At 42.7% G+C, this 24763-nt stretch overlaps 1 protein-coding gene across 1 annotated transcript in view; it reads left to right on the forward strand.

Annotated features, from left to right (window-relative positions):
- LOC122407818 (zinc finger protein 845) overlaps positions 1 to 24763 on the forward strand; it is a 54195-nt gene continuing 29432 nt past the window's right edge. The window contains exons 1-3 of the mRNA XM_043414252.1: positions 1 to 72; positions 21656 to 22660; positions 24300 to 24635. Coding sequence (XP_043270187.1) covers positions 21671 to 22660; positions 24300 to 24635 — 1326 coding nt within the window. The 5' untranslated portion in view covers positions 1 to 72; positions 21656 to 21670. The remainder of the gene's footprint in view (positions 73 to 21655; positions 22661 to 24299; positions 24636 to 24763) is intronic.

The raw sequence follows: 24763 nt of genomic DNA on the forward strand, positions 1-24763 counted from the left end.
CCGACGCACGACACACGTGAATCTCTCGACGTTATCCTCCAAAAAGTGTCACTGCAAGTTCACGAAGGCCCGGTGAGTCGAACATTTACTTTCTATCGATTATTTGGTGTGTTTAGTAACTCTTAGTAACATAAGTCAGCTCCAGAATGGCCTGTAGACTTTGAAAAACGAGTAGAAGTACGTTCTAACCTCAAAATTTCTTAAAATTCAACTCGATTCTGAACCCACTATTTTGAACTCGAAAGCGCTCAGTTACCAGCGTATTTGAAGCTCAGATCGCGGATTGCGTACTTTTAAGGAGGCTCGGTCGCGAATGCCTGCGCAACAGAAAAAAATAATTTTTTAATATCTCATAGTTAGATTATCAATAATGACATGTGCAAAATTTCAGATGGGGTCATCGACCATTTAAGAACGAAAAAAATAGTGAAAGTTAGGATTTTTAACACGGGTCTTATGGAAGAGTCACTCTCAAAACGCGTGTCCTAAGGAATATATATGCACTTACGCAACAGAAATAAACAAAAAAATAGAGTATTGTTCTCCAAATCGTAAGGATTCAGAATATATCAAAAAAGTTTGGAGTTATCGACCTATCTAAAAAGATATTGACTGTTAAAATGTCTACAAACTCGATGTTCTGGGACGTTTCGTGACGGTGAGACGATTCCGCAACGTCGCAGAAATCAGATGTTCAGCACAGCGCTGAAGCGCATGCGCGATATTTGAAGCATCGACTGTCTAACCTGGAATTTGTGAAAAACACACGCACGTCCGGGCGTGTGTATACGCGTACATAGAGGTTAAAAAACGAATTAATTGTATAAAAACGTCAAGTTTTAACGATTAACACACAATTTATATACTTATTTTTCAACAATAATAAATAATGTTATATATCACAGGTAATGAGACCGAAAAAAAACGTAATAGATCGTTGAGTATTTCTGTATGAAATCAAGTCATTTTCAGCTGTTGAATTATTTTCTCTATATTTCGACGTTGCCACTTTTTTGTGAGCAGGATCGTAACGTCAAACTGTGCCTTTTTTCTATTCTTTTTTGATTGATGTGTGACTGATTATTTCTGTTTTAAATGATTAATAATCGTTTTATAATGCATTGTGGTAATGCAAATATGCGCATTTAAAAAAAAAAACGGGGTGCCCCGTTCATGCACCCACAGAACCCGGCCCTACGCGACCGAGCCTCCTTAAGCGTCACAATCCAGAAAACACCTAAAAAATATAATCCTCAACTGGAAAATCCGATGGAACATAATTCCATACCGAAAAATTCGTGCTCAAGAATAAAGATCTTGAGAAAAAAGTTGAAACTCCAGACCTACCGTCCGAGCAGGAGTATTCGACCGAGAATCCGTCGTTTCACCGCGAAAGTACGGTCAGCTGTACGTTCGGTGATACAAGCGCAAGAGTGAGAAGGCGAGAGAGTTTTGTTGTCGAGGCAAGTACGGAGGCCTGCCGCCTCGTGGCGCTACAAGGTGACACTGCTATTAAATCGCTCCGCCCACAGCCGGTTCTTCAGGGCGGAGTCCGGATGATCTATAGCGTCATAGAACAACCCCACTCCGCGTTTCGAACGATACCTAAGGGGTCACATAGCACGCCCACATTGCAGAAGAACGCGGCCGCGCGCACACACACAAATCCGCTGAGATACACACTAAGAAACACAGACGTTGTTGGCTCAGACTCGCGCACAGCCTCTCGCTTTCACGGCTCTCAACTCGGATCTCTCGATCAGCCCCGGCCCAGAACACATCGCGGCACATCGCGTCGCTGCTGCATTGTTTATGCTCCGTTCCCGGTGTCTTTATCTAGTCAACCGGGCCGCTTGCTCTCTTCTACTCTCGCGATCTTCGTGTGCGTGTTAATCTCCTTTTCTCCTCTCATTCAACCCTCCATCTTTCCACTTTCGGCTCCTTCCCAGCCCAGTACCGATGATTTTTATTCTGGATTCCCCAGTCGCTTGTATATGCTTCGTCACAATTCGGTATATTTCGGTTGGAACACGTTACCGGATTTTGGAAGCTGTTTCATGTGCAATTCATTCACGAAGATGCGTCATCGAGGAGCCTGAATTTCTTGACGAAATGGATCTCCGAGATGCGTATTTTCTAGAGAGTTCCACCAACGTGGAAGCCTCAATGGAACCATAGTCCAAGCTCTATGCTAATGTAAACGCTGAGTTTCTTCATCATCCTATTTTCTAGCCAGGCTTCTTTCGTGACTGCTTGATGAGTTGGCGAAGAATTCAACGAGTGAATTTATCAGATGAGGATATGCACTAACTTTCCTAAGTATTTATTCTCATTCCCTCCTGATGCTCGAATTTCGTCCTCGGCGCGCGTATACAATTCAAGCTTTAGAGGATTACACTAATCCTGGATGAACACCTGGGTGTTCTAGACCCACGAGGTATCCACATTATCGCATTCGAGTGCAATTTTAACGCGATCGAATGACCGAATCGGCTTGCCGATTATTCGATCGCGGGCTCATTACGATTGCACCAGTACGGCGGGGTCAGGAAAAAGATGATTGAATGGGCGTTTTTAACTCAAATCTCTTCTTTGATGGGCTGTGATTATTCCCGAACGTGATGGCATATTTACAATGGAGTTTGAATAGTTAAACCCAAACTGAAGTCCATGGCACTGTGATTCTCCAGAATTTTGAATTCGGATCAACGATTGGCTTTTTCTCTGCATCGTCACCTCGCTATTGTCGCTTTTTTGGTACCTCGTCGGTGGTAGATTCACATCATTCGTCACACAAGTGTGCACGGACTGATTCTCTTGATCGGTTACTCGCCATCGTCTGACGAGACATCCCAAACGGAGATGTCTCGATGACTGGAAAATAACATTGAAAAATCGTTGCCAATATTAGGAGCAAGAGAAGCTTTGGCAACAAATAATACGGTATTCGGCAAGAGCGTGATTTTCTCAAATTTCCTGTTTTCATCTAGTGGAGAACTCAATAGCTCGTCAATAAATAATTGTGTCAATTACCTGTATATCTACTACTTGGAATTTACCGCCGATACTTGAAAGCTTGTAGAGGATCGAGGAGCGATAAATAGGATGAGCAGAAATGCAAGAGGAAAAACAGAATGATCGAGAGCATCCCCGGCCGTGTGGAAATTTCTGTCTCTGTTGTTGGAAGGTTCTTTCGTCCCATTGTTTGCTGAGATTCATACATTTCATTGTTAGACAGTATTGGTATATACCCGTGTATATATATCGTTAAGTACTTTTGGCTCTTTCAACGGATTTTCTCTCCTTTCTCAGCTTTACTTATTTTCCTCCTCCTTCTTCTTATGTTTTTTTCTTTCGTTCTTCTCTTAATAAGAGAGATCCCGGTAAGGATTTTATTGGGGGGTTGTTCATGTCCCGGAGAATTTCTGATGCTGTTCCGTCTCTCTTACTCGTTTCGGTATCACGCTTGAAAACTTGAGGAAGGGGGATTCTTTATATTCGTTTATCGGATACGATGACGCTGCGGAGTTTCCTATAACAAATACAAGCGAGCTATCGGTGTAGAGAATTCGGCACCATCACCAACACCAAAGTAGCATCAAGAGAGACTCGCCTCGTTTCTTCGTGAGTGAGTTTCTCTCCTGTCGCTAGTAGAGCTATACTGCCCCGATGGTTTGCAACTCTCCGTACGATTCGACCGGCTTCCAAGTGCGTTGAGACGACGACGACGACGACGACGACGACAACGTCGAGGACGACGATTCGGCAATAGCGACATTCGCGGCGCGACGTTTATGGCAACATTTCTTAGGGTCCTCTCTCTCTCTCTCTCTCTCTCTTTCTCTCTCTCTCTCTCTCTCTGTATATAGACGAGGGAACGAACGCATTGAGCTCACGGACCCGACGAGTTGGCTGGCTTTCGACCGCTCTCGATTCTCTTCGACGACTACGAACCAACACACAAACACGTTCTCTCGGCTACATTTACTAACCGGGATATATAACAACTTCGTAGTGCACCGCACACTCCATATCGATCATAAATATCATCGCTCGTGGGTTTTGCTTCGGAAGCTCCTTTGCCACTCGCTCGCTTTGTCATTCCTACTCGACTTTGGCAGCTCTTTATTATCATCTCAACTTTCGAAGAAGTTGATAGCGCTCCCAACTTGACTATGTATAATTTTTTTCTTCCAATATATAGTAATGTGACTTTGGAAACGTCTTTGCTAGGTTTTTGTGTATACAAGATTACGGGAAAACAAAATATGCTGGCTTCTCCTCTGCCGCGGACTTGCAGCACGAAACACTGAATATGTATCGCTAGATTCGCACAGCAAAGCTGCTCGTGAGTGGACTCGTTAGAATATTTCAATCCATTTATTATTTCGGTAAAATAAAAACGTTGACCCAACGGCTGATCCAGAAACTAGACGAAGACTCTAAAAATGGCTTACTCGCTTAGGCTTTACAGTACGTGATTTCAGACTGATCCGGAATCGACAAAGATGCCACTTCCCATAAGAGGTCGACTCGAAGAAGAGATTAATCGATAATATTTTTAAAGAGAGAAGACAAAAGTGATGTTATTTGATGGTAACGTGCGTTTATAGAATATCCGAACGAAGTGGCGTACGTTTTTTTCGATTTCTCATTGTTCAAGCGGTTATTAGAACTTTTTTGTGTATAAAAAAATTCTCATAACAGAATTGTTTGTCTCCGAATCCGGCGTTTAAAAAAACGATCATATTGGCTGGGAGAAATTGTATTTGGGAATCGTCACAACGATCCTCGTGGACCATACGCAACCTGCGTTCAATAATATAGTATCTGAAAATCTTTCTGAATCCAGCAGCCTCTCGGTCCCAATGAAGCCGAAGACATTTTGCCATAATTTATTTCGTAGAAGACGAGAAAAAAGCGTACAGTTGAAGTTGGGTCGAAAAAATGGGATCAGAAAAAGAAAAATGTTGCAGTGATTGGTAGCGGGCAATGGCGAGTCGCCATTACCGAGGGTTTTGTATCTAATCGTTAGAAAAATCTATGACTGAAGATGAAGGAGAGTGAGAGAGAGCGAGAAAGAGGCAAAGCGAGAGGGGCGGGGGGGAGAGAAGACCGTTATGGAAAATCTCAATAGAGTGCGTTCACTGTAGTCAGCCATTTCACGAAGCAGACACTTTACGAGGCAACTTTTTCGAGAGCCAACGGGGAAAAATCATGCGAGTAGCCGACGTAAATTTGGAAGCTTTGGCAAACACGAATATCTACTCGTATAGTATAACGCGCGGCGACGATGGCGACCCGAGGACTCCGCGGTCGTGCTCCCTGGCAAACAGAATCCCCCTACCGAGCTTCGACTCCTCGCGCCTCCATCGTACTGCTTTGGTGGTGGATGGTTCCTTTACGACTCACTCCATACCAGTTTCGAACGGTCCCCGTACTCGTTACGTTTTACTTTCTCTCTCTCTCTCTCTCTTTTGCTCTTGCATCTGTACCTACCCAAAATAGACAGAACCAAAAAATCGGAATAACGGAAGAAAAGAGAAGCAGGGATGAAGAAGAAGGAGAAAAAGCGCAGAGCAATTCGTTATATGGAACGCCGAGTTGGAAGGATAGATAAAAGACGAGATAGAATAAAGAACAAGACAAAGACGAGAGGATTATTATGGAAGAAGGGAACAATGGACGTTACCTAAGAGAAAATTCTTACATCTGTGTCATAAACATACTTTCCTCGTAAGAATAAAGCTTTGAGTAAACCTCGCCCTGGTCCCTTATAAAATATTTACAAGCTAGTCGTAAACTTACCGTTTCGTTTTCCTCTTTTTCTCAACGAAATTTGTTGCATAGCCGAAATAAACGACGAAACTTATTCGCAAATATAAAAAATTTTTAAGTACTAGAACCAGATGAATCGAGTATCAAACTCCAAAAATTTACGGAGCACGCATTCGATGTCGATTTTCCATAAATCCGGATTTGGAGGCGCTACAAACGTTGAGAACCCTCGCGAGGGGAATCTGGCACACGAATGCGTTTGCATCAAACGGGGCACACACGTGTAGGAAAATTGATAAGAAGCAATCAAGTCGCCAACGCACACTTTAATGAGTATTTATCTACGTTCTCCACTCGGCTTAATGCTCGCGTCGTAATAATCGTATATTTTTCGTGCCTCTGAAGCTTCGTATGAAGGATCGTCGGTGATACTCTTCACTCGGATCTCGCGTCTCATAAACTGCGTTGAAAATGGAATGAGAATGGCAGCCACAACGTAAGGACGTCCGAAACGGTCCCTTAAATCTGTGAATAGTCCGAGGCGTCATCCCGTTGCGTAACGGATAATTTGGGTAATTGCTTGGGGCAAAAATCCTGTCTTAACCGACCTGCTTTCGAAGAGACCTTCGCGGTGTAAGCATTGGGAAGCTCGAAGGCGTGCTGCATATCGAGACCATATCCAAGACCGGAGGCCGCTCAGGTATACATCCTTTTCTTCTTTCTCTTCTTCATCTGCAGGAGAAGACTACCGGCTCACTCCGCAAAAGAAGCCTGGACGTAAGTGCCGCTCGTAAAGTGAAATACGTCGTGACCTCCGAGCGCGTGCGTTTGCCTTCTTATGTCTTTTTTTATTGCTCTCCCCACTCTCTCTCGCGTATTCTCTCGCTGGACATTTCGTATCGGAAGTCTTCGCCAGAGTTCCAAGTCTGCGGAATACCTTCCCTGTCAATTTGCTCGTTTCCTCCAAAATCTCTCGGCACTCTTTTTTCCACAAACTTCGTTTTTACTTCGCGGAGGCTCTTACGAGTTCTTGGAAATATGTCTATTGAGCCTTCTATATCTGCCAAATCATTGGTTTTAGGATAAAAACCCAAAGATTCAATCGCGGTCGAAGCTCTCGTCGTAATTGTTGACGAATTTGTGAAAAAACATCACTTTAAATCATCACATTTCAGGTCTGAGTCCGCTAGTTTTTTTTTTTTTTTTTTTTCAGTACTTCCAAATATTTGACAAGCTCGCTTCGAAGTTTAGGAGAAATATTTCAATCATCAAGAGGAATACAAAAAGACGGTGCACTTTTTTTGAGTCAATATTAACGGTACGAGAAGTATATGGCCAGGCAAAATTACGGTTGGGACTCTCCGATTCTTTATTGCCTCAACGAAAACAGTAATTTCAATGAATCACTGTACGTTACTTGTTCAAAATCATTGATATTTCTCAGACCTATTAAAAATAGCACTTCGATATCTGAATTTTTAGATTTAATAAGCAAAATAAATGAGCGTCTCATCATTTTCTTAAACCAATTCGTTTTCTACAGATTTTTTAGTCTCCTGACTATCAACTCGGGTTTCGGTAATGAAAAAATGATAAAACGGTACGTAAATGAAGCGGATAATGAACTAACTCGTACGAGAACTTGGGATCCTCTCATTGTAAAGTTTTTCTCGCGTCTTACAAATAATCATGCACACATACATTTATCCTCGGATCGTGAGGTGGCTATAACTGAGAGTGGAGCGTGTGTCGTGCACGTTCTGACACTACACTCATTTGTACGGGTATACACGGTAGAATGATCGCGAGAGTGCCGACAAAAAATATTATGAGGTCTTGGACAAAAGTCCTTTCGTGTTTACCCCGTTTCCCCACCATCTCTTTTTATCTTTCATTACACATTATTTTTTTACAACAGCTAAATCGCGGAAACAAAGACAGCTCTTCTACTCATTAGCTCGCCTAGGTTCAAAGTAGACAGTTTTTCCCCTTTGTTTCTAAAAAAGTGCACACGAACATTCGAATAAAATATTGAACGCATTTTTCCCAAATGCGATTTTCATAATACAAGAAATCGGATGATTCAAGAATTTATTTAGGCGTAACACGAAAAAGATTTTAGCATCAATCTCAAGTAACAACCGATTAATATCTTCACTTTTTCTTCAAGTTTCGTTCAACTGTCGATGATCTTTGATGAATCTTGAATAAAATTAAGGAGTTTCGGTACAGAAGTCTAAATATTAAGAAATTTATCAAATTTCGTGATAATGTTCTTCAACATCAAGTGCGAAAACACAAATTTTTTCAAAATTTTCTTCTGCCTAGTTATCGAGTAATTACGCATTAGAGCAGATTTCTTATGCCCGGAATGTATACTTATATATATGGAAACGCTATGCTTATACACGTGAACTTTAGTGATCAATTACTCGATAACTGTGTAGAAGAAAAATCTTAAAAAATTTGTATAGTCAAATTTGGCACTAAAGAATATGTTCACCAAATTTTATAAAACTCTAAACTTTTTGAAATTTTTTATGTTTTCAGCATGGTTTAGCACGGCAACATTGTATTGCCTGTACCGAAACTCCTTAATGAATCTTTTTCACGAATCCCCGCCGATTTCATGAGTCACAAAATCTTTCCTTTTGTATCTCAATGAAGGAAAATTTGATGTTTCCAGAATTATCCAATTGTAACGGTTCTTGCTATTTTTGGTCAGTGAAAGTGCTGAATTTTACTACCAAGCTTGCTTTTGCGTTATTTTTCTCGGTTGCGATTCGAGAATCATGATTTTCCAGAAATCCTAAAATACGATTTTTTTTAGCTCACAATGAAGCAAACGACAGATTAATGGCTCCCTATCGACATGAAATCATTCCTGGAATTATTCAGTTTCTTTTCATTGCCAAAAATAATGTGATTTTTCATCAAAAATCCTCTCACAGTTACGTTGATGATGAGCACCCATAAAATATCCGAAGTAGTCCTCCGACAACTTCGAGCCCGAAAAAAAGTTCGATCGAGTCGTTTTCTTCGGATGAACCAAAAATAGACCAGCAGATCCCAATAGGTTTTGTGCTGCCAATTTTTGTGTTTAGCATATTTCGGGTTTGACTGTTGAGCGCGGCCCATAACTCCTGATGTCCGCATGATCGTCCATTCGGTGGCCATACTGGATGACCATATTGGGTATGTTACCTGCAGTGCGAGATGAAGTCTAACGGAGAGATCGACCAGACCCGCCTCGAAAATGTTTGAGCGCGTTAGCGAGGAGAGAGGGAAAATGAAAGGTTTCAAAGATCTAGAGACGACGGCTGTGATTTGTTTGAAAGTAATGGAGCCGCATTTTTCTGACCACCAATGTCTTTTCTAGTCCGCCATACAATTTTCTTGAGATCGTCGAGAGGGAAACCATTTTTCGAGCCTACCAGAAACGGAAGTATCATGCAAGACGATTTCGTTGAGGGGCAATAAAATCCATTCGATTTTCGCTCACTTTTAAGATCACTCTTACAACTACTGCGTCAGATTTATTTTTTCAATCAATTCTTTTTCATCTGAACATTTATTCGAGGCGGATTTTAATGATTGTGATTACGTAATAAATTTCTTGGTTCCGGAGCCGTAACTGTCATTCTGAGAGCATGAAAATGCGTTTAAGCGGTTATTCGCAAATAAAAATTAATGAAATTCGATCAACCAATCGATATTTCGGCATTTTTCAGCTTATGAGTATCTGATCATTTTTCTAAAGTTCACAGTCGCCAATTTCCACTGGTGTTGAAACGGAGTTGATTCAAATCGATTTTTCCTGTGAGCAAATGAATTTTCAATTATTAAATATCTGTTCTTCTCGATGTAGAATCTTCTGATCTTTCCAGAAAGTTAGTAGTCCAAGTTTCACGCAATCTCTTCGTAAGATCTTGCTCGTTTTCGATGTCCCACTTTTCCTGAGAAATTCGAAGGAAAACTGTCCACCAGCGGGTCCGAATCCATAAGGTTTCTATCGATAGCTATATACATATTACGCAGGGATCTGAGCATAACTTTCCCTTGACGCATTATCTAACAGAGAAAATTCAGCTTCCGGACTCAGGTACAAGTTTCACAGTTTTCACTATTCCAAAAAGACCCTGCTCAGCTCACGGTCAAACTTTCTAACTTCGATACGTGTTGCTTCGCCATAGATTCACACAATTGAAACTATTTCGCAAGATCTACAAATCCCTTTACCCATTTTCACAAAGGGCGTAAAATCGCATACTCGTGAGCTCGATCCTCACGAATATTTTTTTCGAAATGAACTCCCAGGTCCGAAGTGCACAGGAAAAAATATACAGATTTTCTCTGCTTTCACTATTAAGTTCATCGACTTCGAAGGACCCTGAGCAATTTTTCAACGTCTCTAAAAATTTGTGAAAAAATCACACTAATTTAGCGTGAAATTCACTGTAAAATTAACCGGATATATTTTACTGCGGGGACAAGTTAACAAAAAATATTTATCCTAGTAACGCACTGTAAAATTTTCAATATTTTCCCGAATTTTCAGTTTCATAATAGTAAATATTGCAGATAGCGAAATTTACTGTACGTATACTAAAATTTACAAAACGTTTAGTGAATTTTACCGCGTGCATCACGGTAAAATGTCTTTGTCCAAACGTAAGTCTCGATCATTTATTTCCGAATTTCCTAGCACATTGAAACGGGGATTTACACACTTCAACAAAGGGCTGAGCATATAAAAAGAATGGGGAAATAGGCCGATACAGCGACAAGATACCTCTATCAGGTCTCCGGTATAACCGCATCCTAGGATATAAACATTCGTACGGAAATTTGTACAGTGCAGCGCAGTAAAATTCACCGTGACGTCAAAATTTACTGAATACTTCTCTAAAAGTTTCTACTATGAACAATGAATATTATTTTTTTATAGAAAAATTCAATTTCCTTCCCATAATAATATAATGAATCGCAGTTCGTCACCGCACTATCGTTACTGAATGTTAATTTTTCAAATTTAATTCTCTCCGCAGAAAACATGAATTTTCTTCGTGTTCATATCACTGACAATGAATTCCAAAAAAGTGATGAAAAACAGGAAAAAAAACTCGGTCCAGAGGACCCGAAGCAATTAATTGAAAAAAGTGGATCGTATAAAACGAAGATAAAACGACGCTCGCTATCTACACATTGTATAATATCTTGTTCTCGTATGCTATCTGTACGTCGGTTAAATCGGCATCGCGTGGACATTAGAAAGACGAGGAAAAGCCTGTTGATGGTGGATATAAATAATGGTAACGCGCTCGTTAGGTCGAATAAAAGTTTTACGGTCCGATCAAGTACTTGTCAGCGCGTGTGGACCGGAGAGGGTGGCCGCCGACAAACCAGAAGGGTATGCTTTTTTTGTGATGAACCCCTCCGCGATACTGGCGATCATACACAGTTCTCGCAACGCTCTTTTAGTCGTTCTGTCTCCGTTTCTTGCCAACCGGACTTGGGATGCGCATGCAGAGCTCGGGGGCATCTTATATCGCGTTTAATGACAAGAGCCTTCCCGCGGAGGCTTCGACGATCCTTCGACGATCTTTAACGCGCGTACTGTTCGTCGTTCTCGAGATTCTCGATGCGTCATCCCAGTATTTTTTCTTCCTCTTTTTTTCACTTTTACGAGAAGCGTATAGAATGTCACACCATTGTCAGTGATTGGACACTGTCACGGACGAACTATTGTTATTTTTAACTCCCTGCTCCCCGCTGGGCGGAACCCGGAGCTGCCCGCTTTCGTAAGACGAATTCTGTGGGGTAAGAAGGCTCGAAGATTGGGCGAGAAGATGACTCCGATTTCGAAATTTATAGCTTCTTTTTTTAACTCGACAATGACATTTTGTTTTATTACTGCGCGTCACCCCGTTCTAAGTATCTTCATAACGGTTGATGAACCTAATTCAAAGATGTTCCAAGTTTTTTGTATTCAAAGTTTTATTTCAACCTTTTAACAATTGTTTTAGCCGACGAATAACTTGAAATTTGGAGTAAAAAATCTTCTAATTGCAAATGCAAAGCTTCGCGATTGTTTCTCTCGGTGAGACTAAACTGAACAAGATTTTCATTCATTCTTCGCGTATACGTTGCGCGAAAAGCTTCCGGTGCGAATCGCCAGTTGGCGCCTTCTCCTGCAGGCTTGAAAACCAGTGGGAAGAATCAGAGCGAGAATTCGTCGAGGGTTTACAGAGAAGGTTCGAAGCTGTGCTAACGAAAAATTGAAAAATCGTTTGACTCCATTTGGTTATTTCTGTCTCTAACGTTTTATCGTATTTTTAATTAACAACGGTGACAAGCTTCCGACAATCCCCTCGATGAAAAATAAACGAAACAATTAGACGAAATGGAAGTGAAGAATAATTTCTCCCTTCCGAATGTTTTTAAGGAAAAAGTTTAAGTGCGAGCGAAGGATCCTTTATCCGTGCTTTAATCAATGACTCTTCCAAGGAATTGAGTTTAAGGTAGGAATACTCGGACGGATCAGATGCTGTCACGCGACGAGTCTCGCCGAGACGAGTCCACAGTGCCGTTGGCCGAGTGGTCGTTTGCCAAGGTGGTGGGTCGACGAAGAGAAAGAGGAAGGGTGGCTCATGGGACTCGTCTATATGGGAAGGGCTGAGAGTAACCTGGCGAAGAGAAGCTACTCCCTATACATGTATAGAGAGTAGCGTACATGATCGGGAAAGATAGACACAAAAGACTGGTCGTACATACGCACGGTGCGCGGAGGTAAGGTTGCGGGGGCGGCAAGGGGTTGGTAAGAAAAGTAGCAACAGAAGTGGTAGTTGGGTGAAGGGAAAGTGGGGTAGGAGGATGGGAAGATAAAAAGGAGTAGCGTGAGGAGTCCTCTACATGTATAAATATATCCATAGACGGATGTATACATATATGAGTATGTATATTGTAGAGATACGCGGATACACGAACGTATACCTTGGGGTGAGTTTGGAGGGGTTGAAAAGAGAGGAAAGGAGCGACGTCGAGGTCCGTCCGTATCGATCGGGCGTCTGCGGTAGATTGACACGTGTCATGGCCGCCTCTCGGGTGCCGAGGAATAAGTGAGAGAGAAAGAAGTAGAAGGATATCAAACGATAAAACGAAGGAACGAGCGAAGGATGGAGCAGTGGTATAGGACGTCTTCCCCTCCCTCCCGATTTCACCCTCTCGTTGAACCTCTCGTTCTCTCTCATTCGAGTATTCTCTCTCTTTTCCTCTCGTCCGTTCTCTTTTCGGCTGCTGCTCACGTCTGGAGAGGCAGAGCAGTAGCAGAGCAGTGGTGGCAGCTCCGGCCGAGTTTTGTCGAGGAGGGAGTGAAAGCGAAGAGAAGAGAAGAGAAGGACGTTGGTGGACGTTTCCGAGATGGTGCGGCAGGAGGGTTGAAGAAGGGTGGCGGGTAGTTCGCTCGCGCGAGAGACCGAGAGAGGGGCGGAGAGGGAGGCGCGGGGTGTTGGTGGCTGCGGCGTCAGTAGTAGCGACGGCAGGGTTCGGCCGGGAGTTTGGTGGATGGGAGTTGGGCGGAAAGAGCAGGGTTTGGGAGAGAGAGGACATTAAGGTGCGTAATAGCCAGCGGGCCGAGCGCGCACCGCCGCGGCATCGATTAGACAGAGGCTCGCTCACCCTCTTGCCTAGATGCAAGTATTACTTCCCTGCTCCCGCTCGCTGCCCCCTTCCCTCTCGCTCCCCTCCTCGCGAGCCGGCTCTCCAACCTTCCTTCCTCGTTTTCTCTCTATCACCTTTGCCTTTCTCTCTCTCCCACTCTCTTTCACTTTTGAAGGGGTGTAGCTCGGTGTTCGTCCTCGTCCTTGTCCTCGTCGTTGTCGCGGCTTCCAACGACGCTCCCCCCAGACCTCCTCGCCTCGTTCCTTTCTCGCACATCGAACTCCCTCGCACTGTTCCAACGACATGTACAGTACAGTACACATGCCGAGATAGAGAACGAACGAGTCAACACAAAGTCGAAGCATATACGGAAAGGATTCACTCTACACCATCAGGCCAAGCACCCGGCTACCTCTCCCTTTTCCTTCTCTCTGTCTCTACCTACCGTTCTCATCCTTCTCCTTCTCTTTATCTTCCTCCACTGTTTGTTTCCCTCTCTTTCTATCTACTTTTATCTTCCTCAGTCTCTATCCTTCCGCTATTTTCTTCGTCTACCTCCCTCTCCTCCCACGCTCTATCTCTTTCCTTGGAAAGTACCCGTACTATATCAGGTTGTCCTCCACGTCGAACCCTGAGACTGTCGACAGAGCGAATGCGAAGTATACGGAAGAGAAGGAGATGAAGGAGTTAGCCCCCTCACACCCGAGTACGTGCTCTACATACACACCCCTCCGCTTATGTCAGTTTCTTCCCTGATCTCCTTCTCTCACTCACTCTCTTTCTCTCTGACTTTCTTTGTTCTATAGTCTCTCTCTCTCTCTGATTCCCTTTCTTTTTTTCCCGGTATAGCGTATAGAGACTAACCAGCGTTTGTATCGATGCGTTTGTAAAGCTCCCATCACTATCTTTGTATATCTCCCGATACATAGATGTGTTCCTACCATAACAAGTATCCGTGTGTAGCGAATGTATTAGGCGGAGACTTACAAGTATGTATATACGAATCCAGTGGATTTGATTGTGTTATATATATTCGAGACCCCCGCCGTTGTACCGTTTGCCCCCATCGTACTCCCCTCATATCCACGTACCTTTTACCAATCCCATACGCGCCAACGGGCAGACCGACTAACGTCGTTACCAACATTAACGGATCGGCTCAATATTCTTCGGACCTTACGGTCGACCATCACCTTTCGACCCTCGTCTTTTCTCATCGTTTCTCGTTCTTCCAATCTTCATTTTCTGCTTCTTTAGCTCGCTCGTCGCTCTTTCCTCGCTCTTTCCTTCCGCTTGCAAATCCTTAGGCTACTTTGACGTCGAAAATTTCTTCACTCCCTCAATATTCGTACGCCCTAACGAGTCTGAGCTCAGTGCCAAAATATCGAGCATCACTACATTTTCAGAACTCTTCATCGGCTGGTCGCGCTGTTAAGGACTTCGTCATACTTATAAGCTTCACAGCAAAGTATGTTGCTTCGGGAGGGTAAAGAAATCGATGTCCAACAGAAACTCGACGCTGAGGAATGAAACTAAAGCAGATTGTACCTTTCGTTGAAACAGCGACAACCCTCAAACGAGATTATTCAAACGAAACCAATTATATTAGTTGCAAGAACGGGTTGAACACTTTTTCAAATAAAATTTGATAATCCAACCGCGCAGTATGCGGATGGAGTGTTTTTTTAGATTGCCAAGAGTGGCGCGATCAAATGCGAGGGTGGGTGACGCGAAGCGGATTTTCTTGAAATGGAGACGTTGCCGAAGGCGCGCACACACCGACGAGAGGTCGAGATCGGAAGCGTTCAATTTCGTTCCACGAGTCCCAAAAGATTCTTTCTCCAGCGCTCTTCCTTTCGTCTCCTACTTCGCTTTTCTCTATTCTCGCTTTCTTATGCGCCCTTTTTTCACATCGTATATATAAACTGAATATATCCATAGGTATAGACCGAGTCAGTCGGGGATCGCCCTTTTTATCCATTTTTTCGTGGCTCGAAGGGATGGAAAACCGAAGGAGACCGAAACAGCTTAGTCCCCGATCAACAAAGCTCTTTCTTAGCCCTTATGTTTTTTCGACAATCGAATTTCCGAAGACTAGAATTGCCGTGATTATTATTCTCCGTTATAATCGAGCGTATGTACGCGGTCAGCCACACAGGGGTGGGCGGCAAATCCAAGCTGTCTTCGATTATCCAGCCGGGATTAATACGACAAGGAGATCTCTCTCGCTGCTAGCTGCAGGCATATGTCCCCTGTTTTGATAGAAATGAGAACTACTTATCATCCGTTATAGCATCGCGTGAGAGCACTCTCACACAACCGGCGATCCTACACGTTAATCCCTTCATAAATTATTGTCGGCTACGCGGTTCACTCGGTGATAACTATAATTTATACACAATCCAACGGAATAAATGTGATACAAAAATCTTTCATTTGTTTAATTAAACTTTGACTCTTTCCGATGATGAAATTACATTTTCCTAGCGCTAATCATAACTTCCGCTCTCCGTGAGAGAGGATTCTCTGTAAAAGAGAGAGAAAGTGAGAAATATGATAAGGAACTACGCCGAGAAAACCTTCGCCATCAAGGCGCGTCCTTTTTTGTGTCGCACTCCTTTTTTTCGTTCTCTTTTTCTACATTTCTCATTTTTTGCCTGTCGAGGCTCACCACCTAGATTCCACACAATCCAGCAGAGCTCCCAGACTTCATCCGTCTCCTGAACGGGAGGCAACCGCAACTTAGTCGGGACTACGACAGCGACAATCGCCCGACGAAATGTTTCGCTAGTGTTTCTTTCGCCCCTTTTCTTTCAATTATAACAAAGGATTAGGCGCCAACGGGCCGTCGTCGCTCGATCATTCGTCCATTATTCCAACGTCATTTAAAGTCAACCGGCATTCTTCTAGTTTATCCAACAAAAACTTGATGGAAACAGTACTTTCTGATGGTATGTACGAGTTTTTTTAATCCACTGTTTTAAGATATTCCATTAATCGGGATCGAATGTACAAAATTAATGATAGTTTTTTAGCGTAAAATAATTGAGCAAATTCCCAAACTTTTCATATCTGTTGCAATTTTATCAGGAAAAGTACATTTTCTAGCAAACTTGAAGCACTTTTTTAGCCTAGAGTTTCTTAAACGAAGTTTCTTTGAAGCTCTTTAAATTTCAAGTCTTCCCACGAGGTATCACTGTCCTTTTTTCCGAAGTTGAATTTTTACAGAAATCTACACCTGTCATTCGCAATATTGCTAGAAGAGCATTAGGACAAAGACGTCTGGGGGTTTCATGACATTCAACAAGTTAACATCACTTTGCATAGCTTTGTGTCCGCCGTTATAATTGTTCTGTACCAACCACTTTGTTCTCTAAACTCATAAGTAACTCGCAAACACGTACAAATTACTCTGCAGTAGTTTATTTGTTTTGCGAGCTTTTTTTCACTCGGTAACTGCACTCTACCGCGTTTCCTGAGCGAGCCCACAACTTTCCTTTTAAAGAAGATAATTCGGAGTGCACTGAGAAAAAATTGCGAAGCAAATAGAATTCAACCGCCATCGTCCTCCTCTCGTCTTTATAGTTTTCCTTCTCACCAGTGCTGCTCATTTGGGAAATGCAATTAGCACAGGCACAAACAATTTGATAATATTTCACTCAAAAGGCTCTCATTCCAAGTCCAATAAATAAATCCCGAATTTCGTCTAGCTAAATTTCTGAACGTTGCTTGCGGCGTATTCAATTCTCATTATCGAGAAAAAAAAAACAATTTATGAGAATATCGAAAAACTAATCAATCGGATTGCGATTTCACATGGCACGGTCAACTGGCTAATAAGACATAAGCTACGTCGAACGAAATTGAGATTGTATTATAACAGTCGCAAATCCATTATGTAGGTTGGATGAGAAAAGCCAATAATAGGATTAACACCGTGATCCATTAGTCTCGTTTTGTATTTCTTTTTTTTTTTTTGACACAATGTATGAAAAATGCTACAAATGTCGAGATCGATAGTGAATCCAGTGGCGAGGGAGGACGTCAGGTGCGCTATGTTCCTGTTCCAAGTCCGTTAAGCATCAAGGAGAAAAGGATAAAACGTGATAGGGAGGCGACGGATGGACGTTATCAGGGGGATGAAGCATTAGTCATTGCCGATCGTCGATCAAAATCGTAGATCGTCCTCCTCGATCACTCGTTACGTCGCAAAATTGCTGGACATTTGTGCAGAAAAAGGGTGGACCAAGCGAGGGAGAAAGAAGCACAGTAGCTGCCGGTCACGATAGAGACATGTCGGAGAGGATGCGGTAACGACTCGGGCCCGTTCGGGTTTCGTGTTGACGTATCGCCGTCGATCGACACGTTGTTCGTGTCGCCGGCCAATTAACGACTGTGTATTTTCATCCACCTCCCTCCCGGCCCCGCAGTTCATGCCTTTCCCGTGCTCGAAAGCACAAATATCCGTAAATCCTCGCTTGCCAGAATTGACCGAACACTCGTTATTCCACCCTCTTCTTTTTTTGCCCTGCCCGCCGCCACGGTTTCATCTGGTCTCCCGCCATGGAATTTTACTGCCACGTTTCCATCCGCGAAACAGCGAGGAAAAAAACAACAACACTGCTGCTGCTACACAAAAATCAGGTTGTAAAATAAAATCGAATTCTATTCATTCTGTCTTTGAGTGTATGAAGGAATGGCCGTATTTTAATAAGACTAATCACTTGAGAAAACTATCCTCGCTTTTCTCACATTTTTCAAAGAATCCTCCAACGGGTTTTGTGGTCATTTTCCAATCTCTAGAGTTTACGGATCACTAGAATGACATCGTCAATCATTTCGTCAGAGGACAAAAAACTAGCCTGGGGAGTTCACGTGCCGAAGAATTATGTTATCAGCTCATCGAAGTGAGATCGTTTGACAGATTGGAATGAGGAAAAAAATTAATTTATTCATTTAAATACGTGAAAAAAATCAGTTTGAAAAACGACTTGATTGAACGTCAGAATTTCAATTGATATCAGTAAATAATAATCATTTTCTTGTCACGGTAAAGTACACACTCCACGTATGTAAATAACTCATCGCAAAAGTCACGAATTAACATATGTCACTCATCACGTGAGTCCCGTGTCCTCGATTTTGTTGGAAGCATTGCGTTGATTCTTATTACGATAAAAACAAAAGTTGAATTTTATTGAAAAAGGGTGGCGCGTCGATTAGTTATAATTGTAATTTGGCGATTGAATATTCCACGAAGAGTGCATATACTTTGTTTGTCAACTTTTAATCCATAGAGTCATAACGAATACAAGTTAATCCATAACGAATACAAAGCGTTGGTGTAGCTGGGCAGATATTTGGTGGAGTTGATTTACTCAATCGTTCATACGGGTGATATGGACGAGCATGCCTGCAATATGATAAAGACTGCATGCAATTCGATACATTTTCTGGCCGTTAAATCATTCCGAAACGCGTAAAAATTCTGCTCCCTTACGGACAACGATGTTAGGGTGGGTCGAATGCTTTTTTCTTCCTCCCCCTCTCTCTTTTTCTTTTTATTCTGTTCTGCGTAAAATCCCATTCCACCGTTGACTGGATAACACAGTGGCAAAGTCAACGTTACGGTTTTAATCGAGTCACCCTGCAATGCCAAAGCGAGATACCGTGTGCTTGGTTGGTTGGTGGTGGTGATGGAGGCTCGCGATCAACCCTGTCTGTCCTGGCGCGTTCTTCTCTCTTTCTCTGCTCTTATGTGAACTTGTGCGAGTCCGTGTATTCGTCTGTGTGCGTGGGCGCGTGTGTGTATGTGAATGTGCCTGGCGTTCGGAAAGAGAGGAAAGGGCGCGAAAGGGTGAGTCGCGCAGCAGTCGAGAAGCCGCCGAACACCGGCGGCTGATGTGGCAGGGCGGAGAGGGTGGTTGAAACGGCAAACGGGGGCTGGTAAGGGGCAAGAGGAGAGGACCACAACTGGGAGGCGAAGTGTCGTCGTCCGAATAACGGCCAGGCGGCATCGACCGATCTTCCTGGCCCGCCGCGAGCGAGCGTTTCGTTCGCTCACCCCCGCACCCAGCTGTACTCGGCTCGTGCGCGAAGCCCGCGCGTCAACTTGTTTCCTTTCTATTCAACGAATATTGAGTTCAATTTGCCTGTTACTCGCCTCTTCGCTCTTCTTTCTTCTCTTTCCTCTGTCTCGCTCATTCTTCCTCTCTCTCTCTCTCTCTCTTTCTATCTCCCTTTCTCTTTAGGCCCGTTCCTTGATGCTCACTCTAACGCAATTGTCCTCTCGTCTTTTGTCCTAGCCTCGAACGCCTCGGAACGTATTGGCGAAACACACAACACCAGTTCGTTGCGCGGGTCGTCTCGTCACGTCCGTAGCTAAAGCTTACGCGTGGGATCGCCTTAATCTTGAGCGCAGCTATACTCGTACCAAATGCTTGTCCAACTCTCTGCTGTGGGCACACTCATCTTCTTGGATCGTTTGTCCTTTTGTTAACTTCAACCGTCTACTTCTTCGGGTGAAGAATTCTTCACCTACGTACACTTTAGACGATTCTTATACTTTATACCCAGATTGATGACCTTCTGTAAGCTTCTTTGAGATTGAATGCATATCGCCGCTAGAATTTTCGAAAATAAATTCGTTCCAGAGCCGCAGGAACACGCTCACACGATTTCTCGAGATTTTATCCAATATTTTCGCACGTTCATTTATATCTAATATTTCGTCGATTTATATCAATAAATTGCTACAGGGAAATACGATCGGAAAGCACGAAAGAAAAAATAAAACGAAACCGGTGTAAAATGTTTCGAACTCCTACGTGTGCAATCAAACTTTGATTTGCTTGCTTATTCCGTTGAGTTTATAGCGTCGATGCCTTTGAACGTTCGTCTCCCGGTAACAGTTCAAGGCTGTTGTAATATCAACTTTCAAATTTCTTGCCGATCGATTCGAACACTGGAGATCCTGTCGAGTCGTTGCGTTAATTGAATTCGCGTGTTTCGACGACGATTCGTATTCGGGAAAGGATCGATCCTTTCGCTTTATCGTGTCGAAAGCCAATCGAGTGAAATCTTTTTTCTTCGTTTATTCATATACGAAACCACTTGCACGCGCTTATACGCCTCACGCACGAAGGGCACGGGGAAAAAACGGTTTGTCAGCAATTAGTACGATGCAGGAGTCCCAATTAAACCCGACTCCGAGGATATCGACCATGAGCGAAACTAAAATCCTGAATCCTCCATGATATTTATACGAATTGCCATTCAGGATTTATCTACACTCAATCCCACTACGAATAATTACGATTCATCGACATGCTATTCTACGAAAAGAATATATGCATGAAGAATTTCTTTACACTTACGTAACACCATCAAATTTTTATATACTTCGATAAGATCAAAAATCACCTTTTAACATATGAACGAAAACATATCAAAAGTACCGGTATGGAGAATTCGCATGGGAAGTTTGCGAAGTACATGGAAAAAAAAACAAAAGATCGAATCTCCATAACATTCCGTTTCTGGAATCGTCCTCTGCGTGATTGGAAAATTTCCAAAGTATTCGATGTTGTTGTTCGAGAGTAGTCGATACCAGAGTTTAATTAGTAGATATTCAGAAGAGCGACTTTTTCGAAAAACAGTGAAAGAATGGTTAGTTTCTTTCACAAAATTTACTTTCGTAGAATCTCTCGACGTTCGTCTACAGTCTCAAGACCAGATAAAATGCTCCATATTAAAAATACTGGATCTGACACTCGAATATGAATATTTGTACGTTTAGTCGCCATCAACTCATGAGCGAATTCCAGGTTTCCGGAAATTCGAATCTTAAATGAGGTCTCAGTAAAGGTGACCTTGTTTCAATGCTCAGGATTTCGTCACTTTTTGGAAATTTTTCGTCGCCATATGTAAACCCTCGTGTTTTATCAACTTTACAGAGAATTTTGTAAAGAATTTTATTCATAACCCAAACATTGGGGTGCCATCAGAGAAGTTTCGAAATAAAAACTTTACATATAGAAATTTATGTTTTAAAATAATCCAAGTGTCTCTTGAAAGGTGTGAAAATGAAAAACTTAAAAAACCATTTCGACCATAATGATAACTAGTTGTTGCGTTCCCATAGTGGATACTTATCCTATTTATTTAGATTAAACGCAGATTCGACACCTGCTCAAATCATAAGTCATATTTGTTCCAGCTGATTTCTCGAAAAATGTTAAAAATGGAAACGTTTGAAGAAGATGACGACACTCACTTCTGTATAAAGTGCCACTCAACGATAAATGGTCTAGAAAACTACGTTCGTCATCGTCAGTCAGGATGTAGACCACAAGAGGCAAAGCAAGCGGAAGTGACAAGCGAGACGTCAACCACTCCGACTACAGTAACTTACCCGGAAATCCTGAACGCAGATGCTTTTTTCAGCTCTTTGGAGCTGCAGAGTAGCACAAAGTCGAATGCAGCGGCAAGATCGCGTGGTCCAGTGGATAAAGAAAGGAAAGTAGGAAGAGTCGAGGATAAAGGGAAAAGAAGAAGCCGCAGAGGCCAGGAACCAGATGATGGAGGATTGAAAGAAAAACTGTTGAACATGCCACCGGTAGTGGCTGATTTGGATGATCTAATGGATCATCTGGTAATACCATCGTTAGTCGGATTCCCCGACATCGTGGCGACCACCAAGTCTTCCACGGTAGTATCAGGAAAAGCTGTGTGTACAACTTCATCAACGAAGTTAAGTAGCCACGACACTTTATCAGCATCTCCCGTGGAGAGTATAATCGCGAGCTCGAAGGCTTGCAACGAAAGGAAGAAAAACGACGAACCCCAAAGAATGGAACAGGATCATAGTGAATGGTTGGACGATGAGATGCTCGTGGACCTGGATACAAACAGCGAAAACAAAGAGGCCGATCGTGGTGAATTGACGAGTGATGTTGACTACGATTACCAGCAGGATGAAGAATCGAACGGTGGTGACACTGCCGAAGACGAGATCGAGGAGAACGACTCTTCCTCCAATGACGATGAAACCGAAGAGCGAGAGTTTCCACCTCGCGGACACACCGGTGGAAAATGGAAGCCCAGTGAACTTCTTCAAGACATGAGTCGAGCGAACGAGGAGTTTATAGAAGATGAGGACAACGCTCAGCATCCACCGCCATCGCACACCGGTGGAAAATGGAAACCTGCGGACAGTTCTCAGGTAAGATGATGCTGTTATTGGTTTTTTACTTTTATTTAATCCCTTCCAAAGAACGAACACTTATTTCAAACGTTTAATATATGTGCACGAGGATAAAAGAGATAGAGAAAGTGAACTGGTCGGTAGAAGAGCAAAGCATTAATTGAAAAGTCAGGGTAATTGGAACCGTAACCGGTTGAGAAGTATTGCCGCGCAGATGAAATGGCTTCTGCTTGTAGCAGCTAAGCTTTCTCGTTGCTCGAGCACACTGTCTTTAACATCATTGTGATAACGAGAACGGGAAGGAGACGGCAGTGAAACACGTCAAGACGTTTTCTGGAAAGAGTCATGGTAGGACCGGAAGATGACTAGATCGTTCCTTCTGCCTCGCTCTTTATCAAGGGTAGAAAATTCTAGAAACGTTCTGCTCTGGCAAGACCAGAAGCGGTTGCTTTCTTCAACCTCTCCTCGGGTAGCTCCGTGCTGCTTGGTTAGTCGTCGTCGTTAATCGTAAGTCCGCGGCGGGGCCGCTCTCTCACCCGCGTTCTGTAATTAAAGGATCGCGTGACGCTCGGCCGTTAGTGTAACTGGACTAATTGTCATCCTTGGGTCGTGCCGCGTGGGGTGTGCGAAACTTGGCAGCTGATCGATTTCATATACTCGACATATTACACCACTTTACCTACCAATATATAACTTCGGATTGTCCTAGTAGCTCAACCAAAAACGGTATTCATTGCTTTCACTTGTAATGAAAGATCAATTTATAGTTTGACTGAAAGATCACTTCAACTGCCGTTTCCTCTCAAACAAACTATTATTTTTATCCATGATCTTCAATATCTCTACACATGATGAGATATGTTCTGAAATTATCATGAGTAGAGATATTGGGGATTAAATATCACATCGAAATAGATATGTTAAGGAGGGTAGACGTTCTCTACGTAGATCCATAGTTATTAAGGAGCGGAATTGTTATCGAGAATGGCTCCCGATGAATTTGTTAACTAGCAGCTATTTATAACTATACTCATCACAGCTCTGTTCGATAACAACTCCGCTCTTTAAACGTGCATTTAGAGGAGAACTGTTGTTGAATACATTTACTGAGAGTAGAATTTTTGAGTTGGTGCAACATAACTCGACTCTTATAAATTTACTCGATAACATTTCCACTCTAAAGATTTTTATTTTATGCATGAATAACGTCTCCACTCTTTAACATGTCTAGGTGAGATACACAGATTATTAACGGCATGAGATGTGCATTGTATTGATTTTGCAAATTTGAGAGTAGGGCTGTTTGGAGCAGTGATGTTTTTGAGTATAGTCGTAAAGAGGACGGTTGTTATTCTGCCTTTGATTTTTATTAAAATTTGTATGTACTCGAACTTTGTGTTCAATTTGACGGTAAATTTTTAACGATTCTGAAGATTGTAAGATACTTCCAAGAAATATTGTGATTCGTACGTAATCACAAAACTCGAATAGCTGATTTAATTTATTTTAAAGACTTCATAATTCGTACAAAAATTTATTAATTACATTTTCATACTCTTAAGCACTATTTTTAATGCTATAACTTTGGCTTCGATAAAATATGCAGCATCAAATATTAGATGATATTGAATCTCCGTTTTCTCGTCAACTCGGATAGAGAGTGGACGAAAATGAGTTGGCGAGTAAGAACCCGGGAGCCTCGTCCTCGGTGCTGTCGACGACAACGACTGGACGACAACCAACGCCTGGACACACCCGTGGGAAATGGATACCCGGTGCTCCTGGTGACTTCGGCTCAGGATATTGGTGCGATCCTTGCGGCCGGAAACTCGCTTCGAGATTGCTTTACAACAGGCACTTGCTCTCGGACCTACACGCTAGAAGGAGCATCCAGGAAATCGACGGAGACTTGCAATTGCCACGCGGCGTGGGTCCACTTCTCCGAAGGAAGTCAGCGAGCAAACGACAGAGAGCACTTGCCGAAATCAAATCGGTAATTCGTTCCTTCGCTCCGTCTTTATGTTTTATATGATTTCTTTGGGGAATTGATTTTCGTTCGTTAACTATTTTCCAATGTCTATTGTCTGGAGAGACATTTTTCCTGATTGAGATCATTTATGA

Source organism: Venturia canescens, chromosome 3, assembly GCF_019457755.1.
Source record: "Venturia canescens isolate UGA chromosome 3, ASM1945775v1, whole genome shotgun sequence".
NCBI lineage: Eukaryota > Metazoa > Arthropoda > Insecta > Hymenoptera > Ichneumonidae > Venturia > Venturia canescens.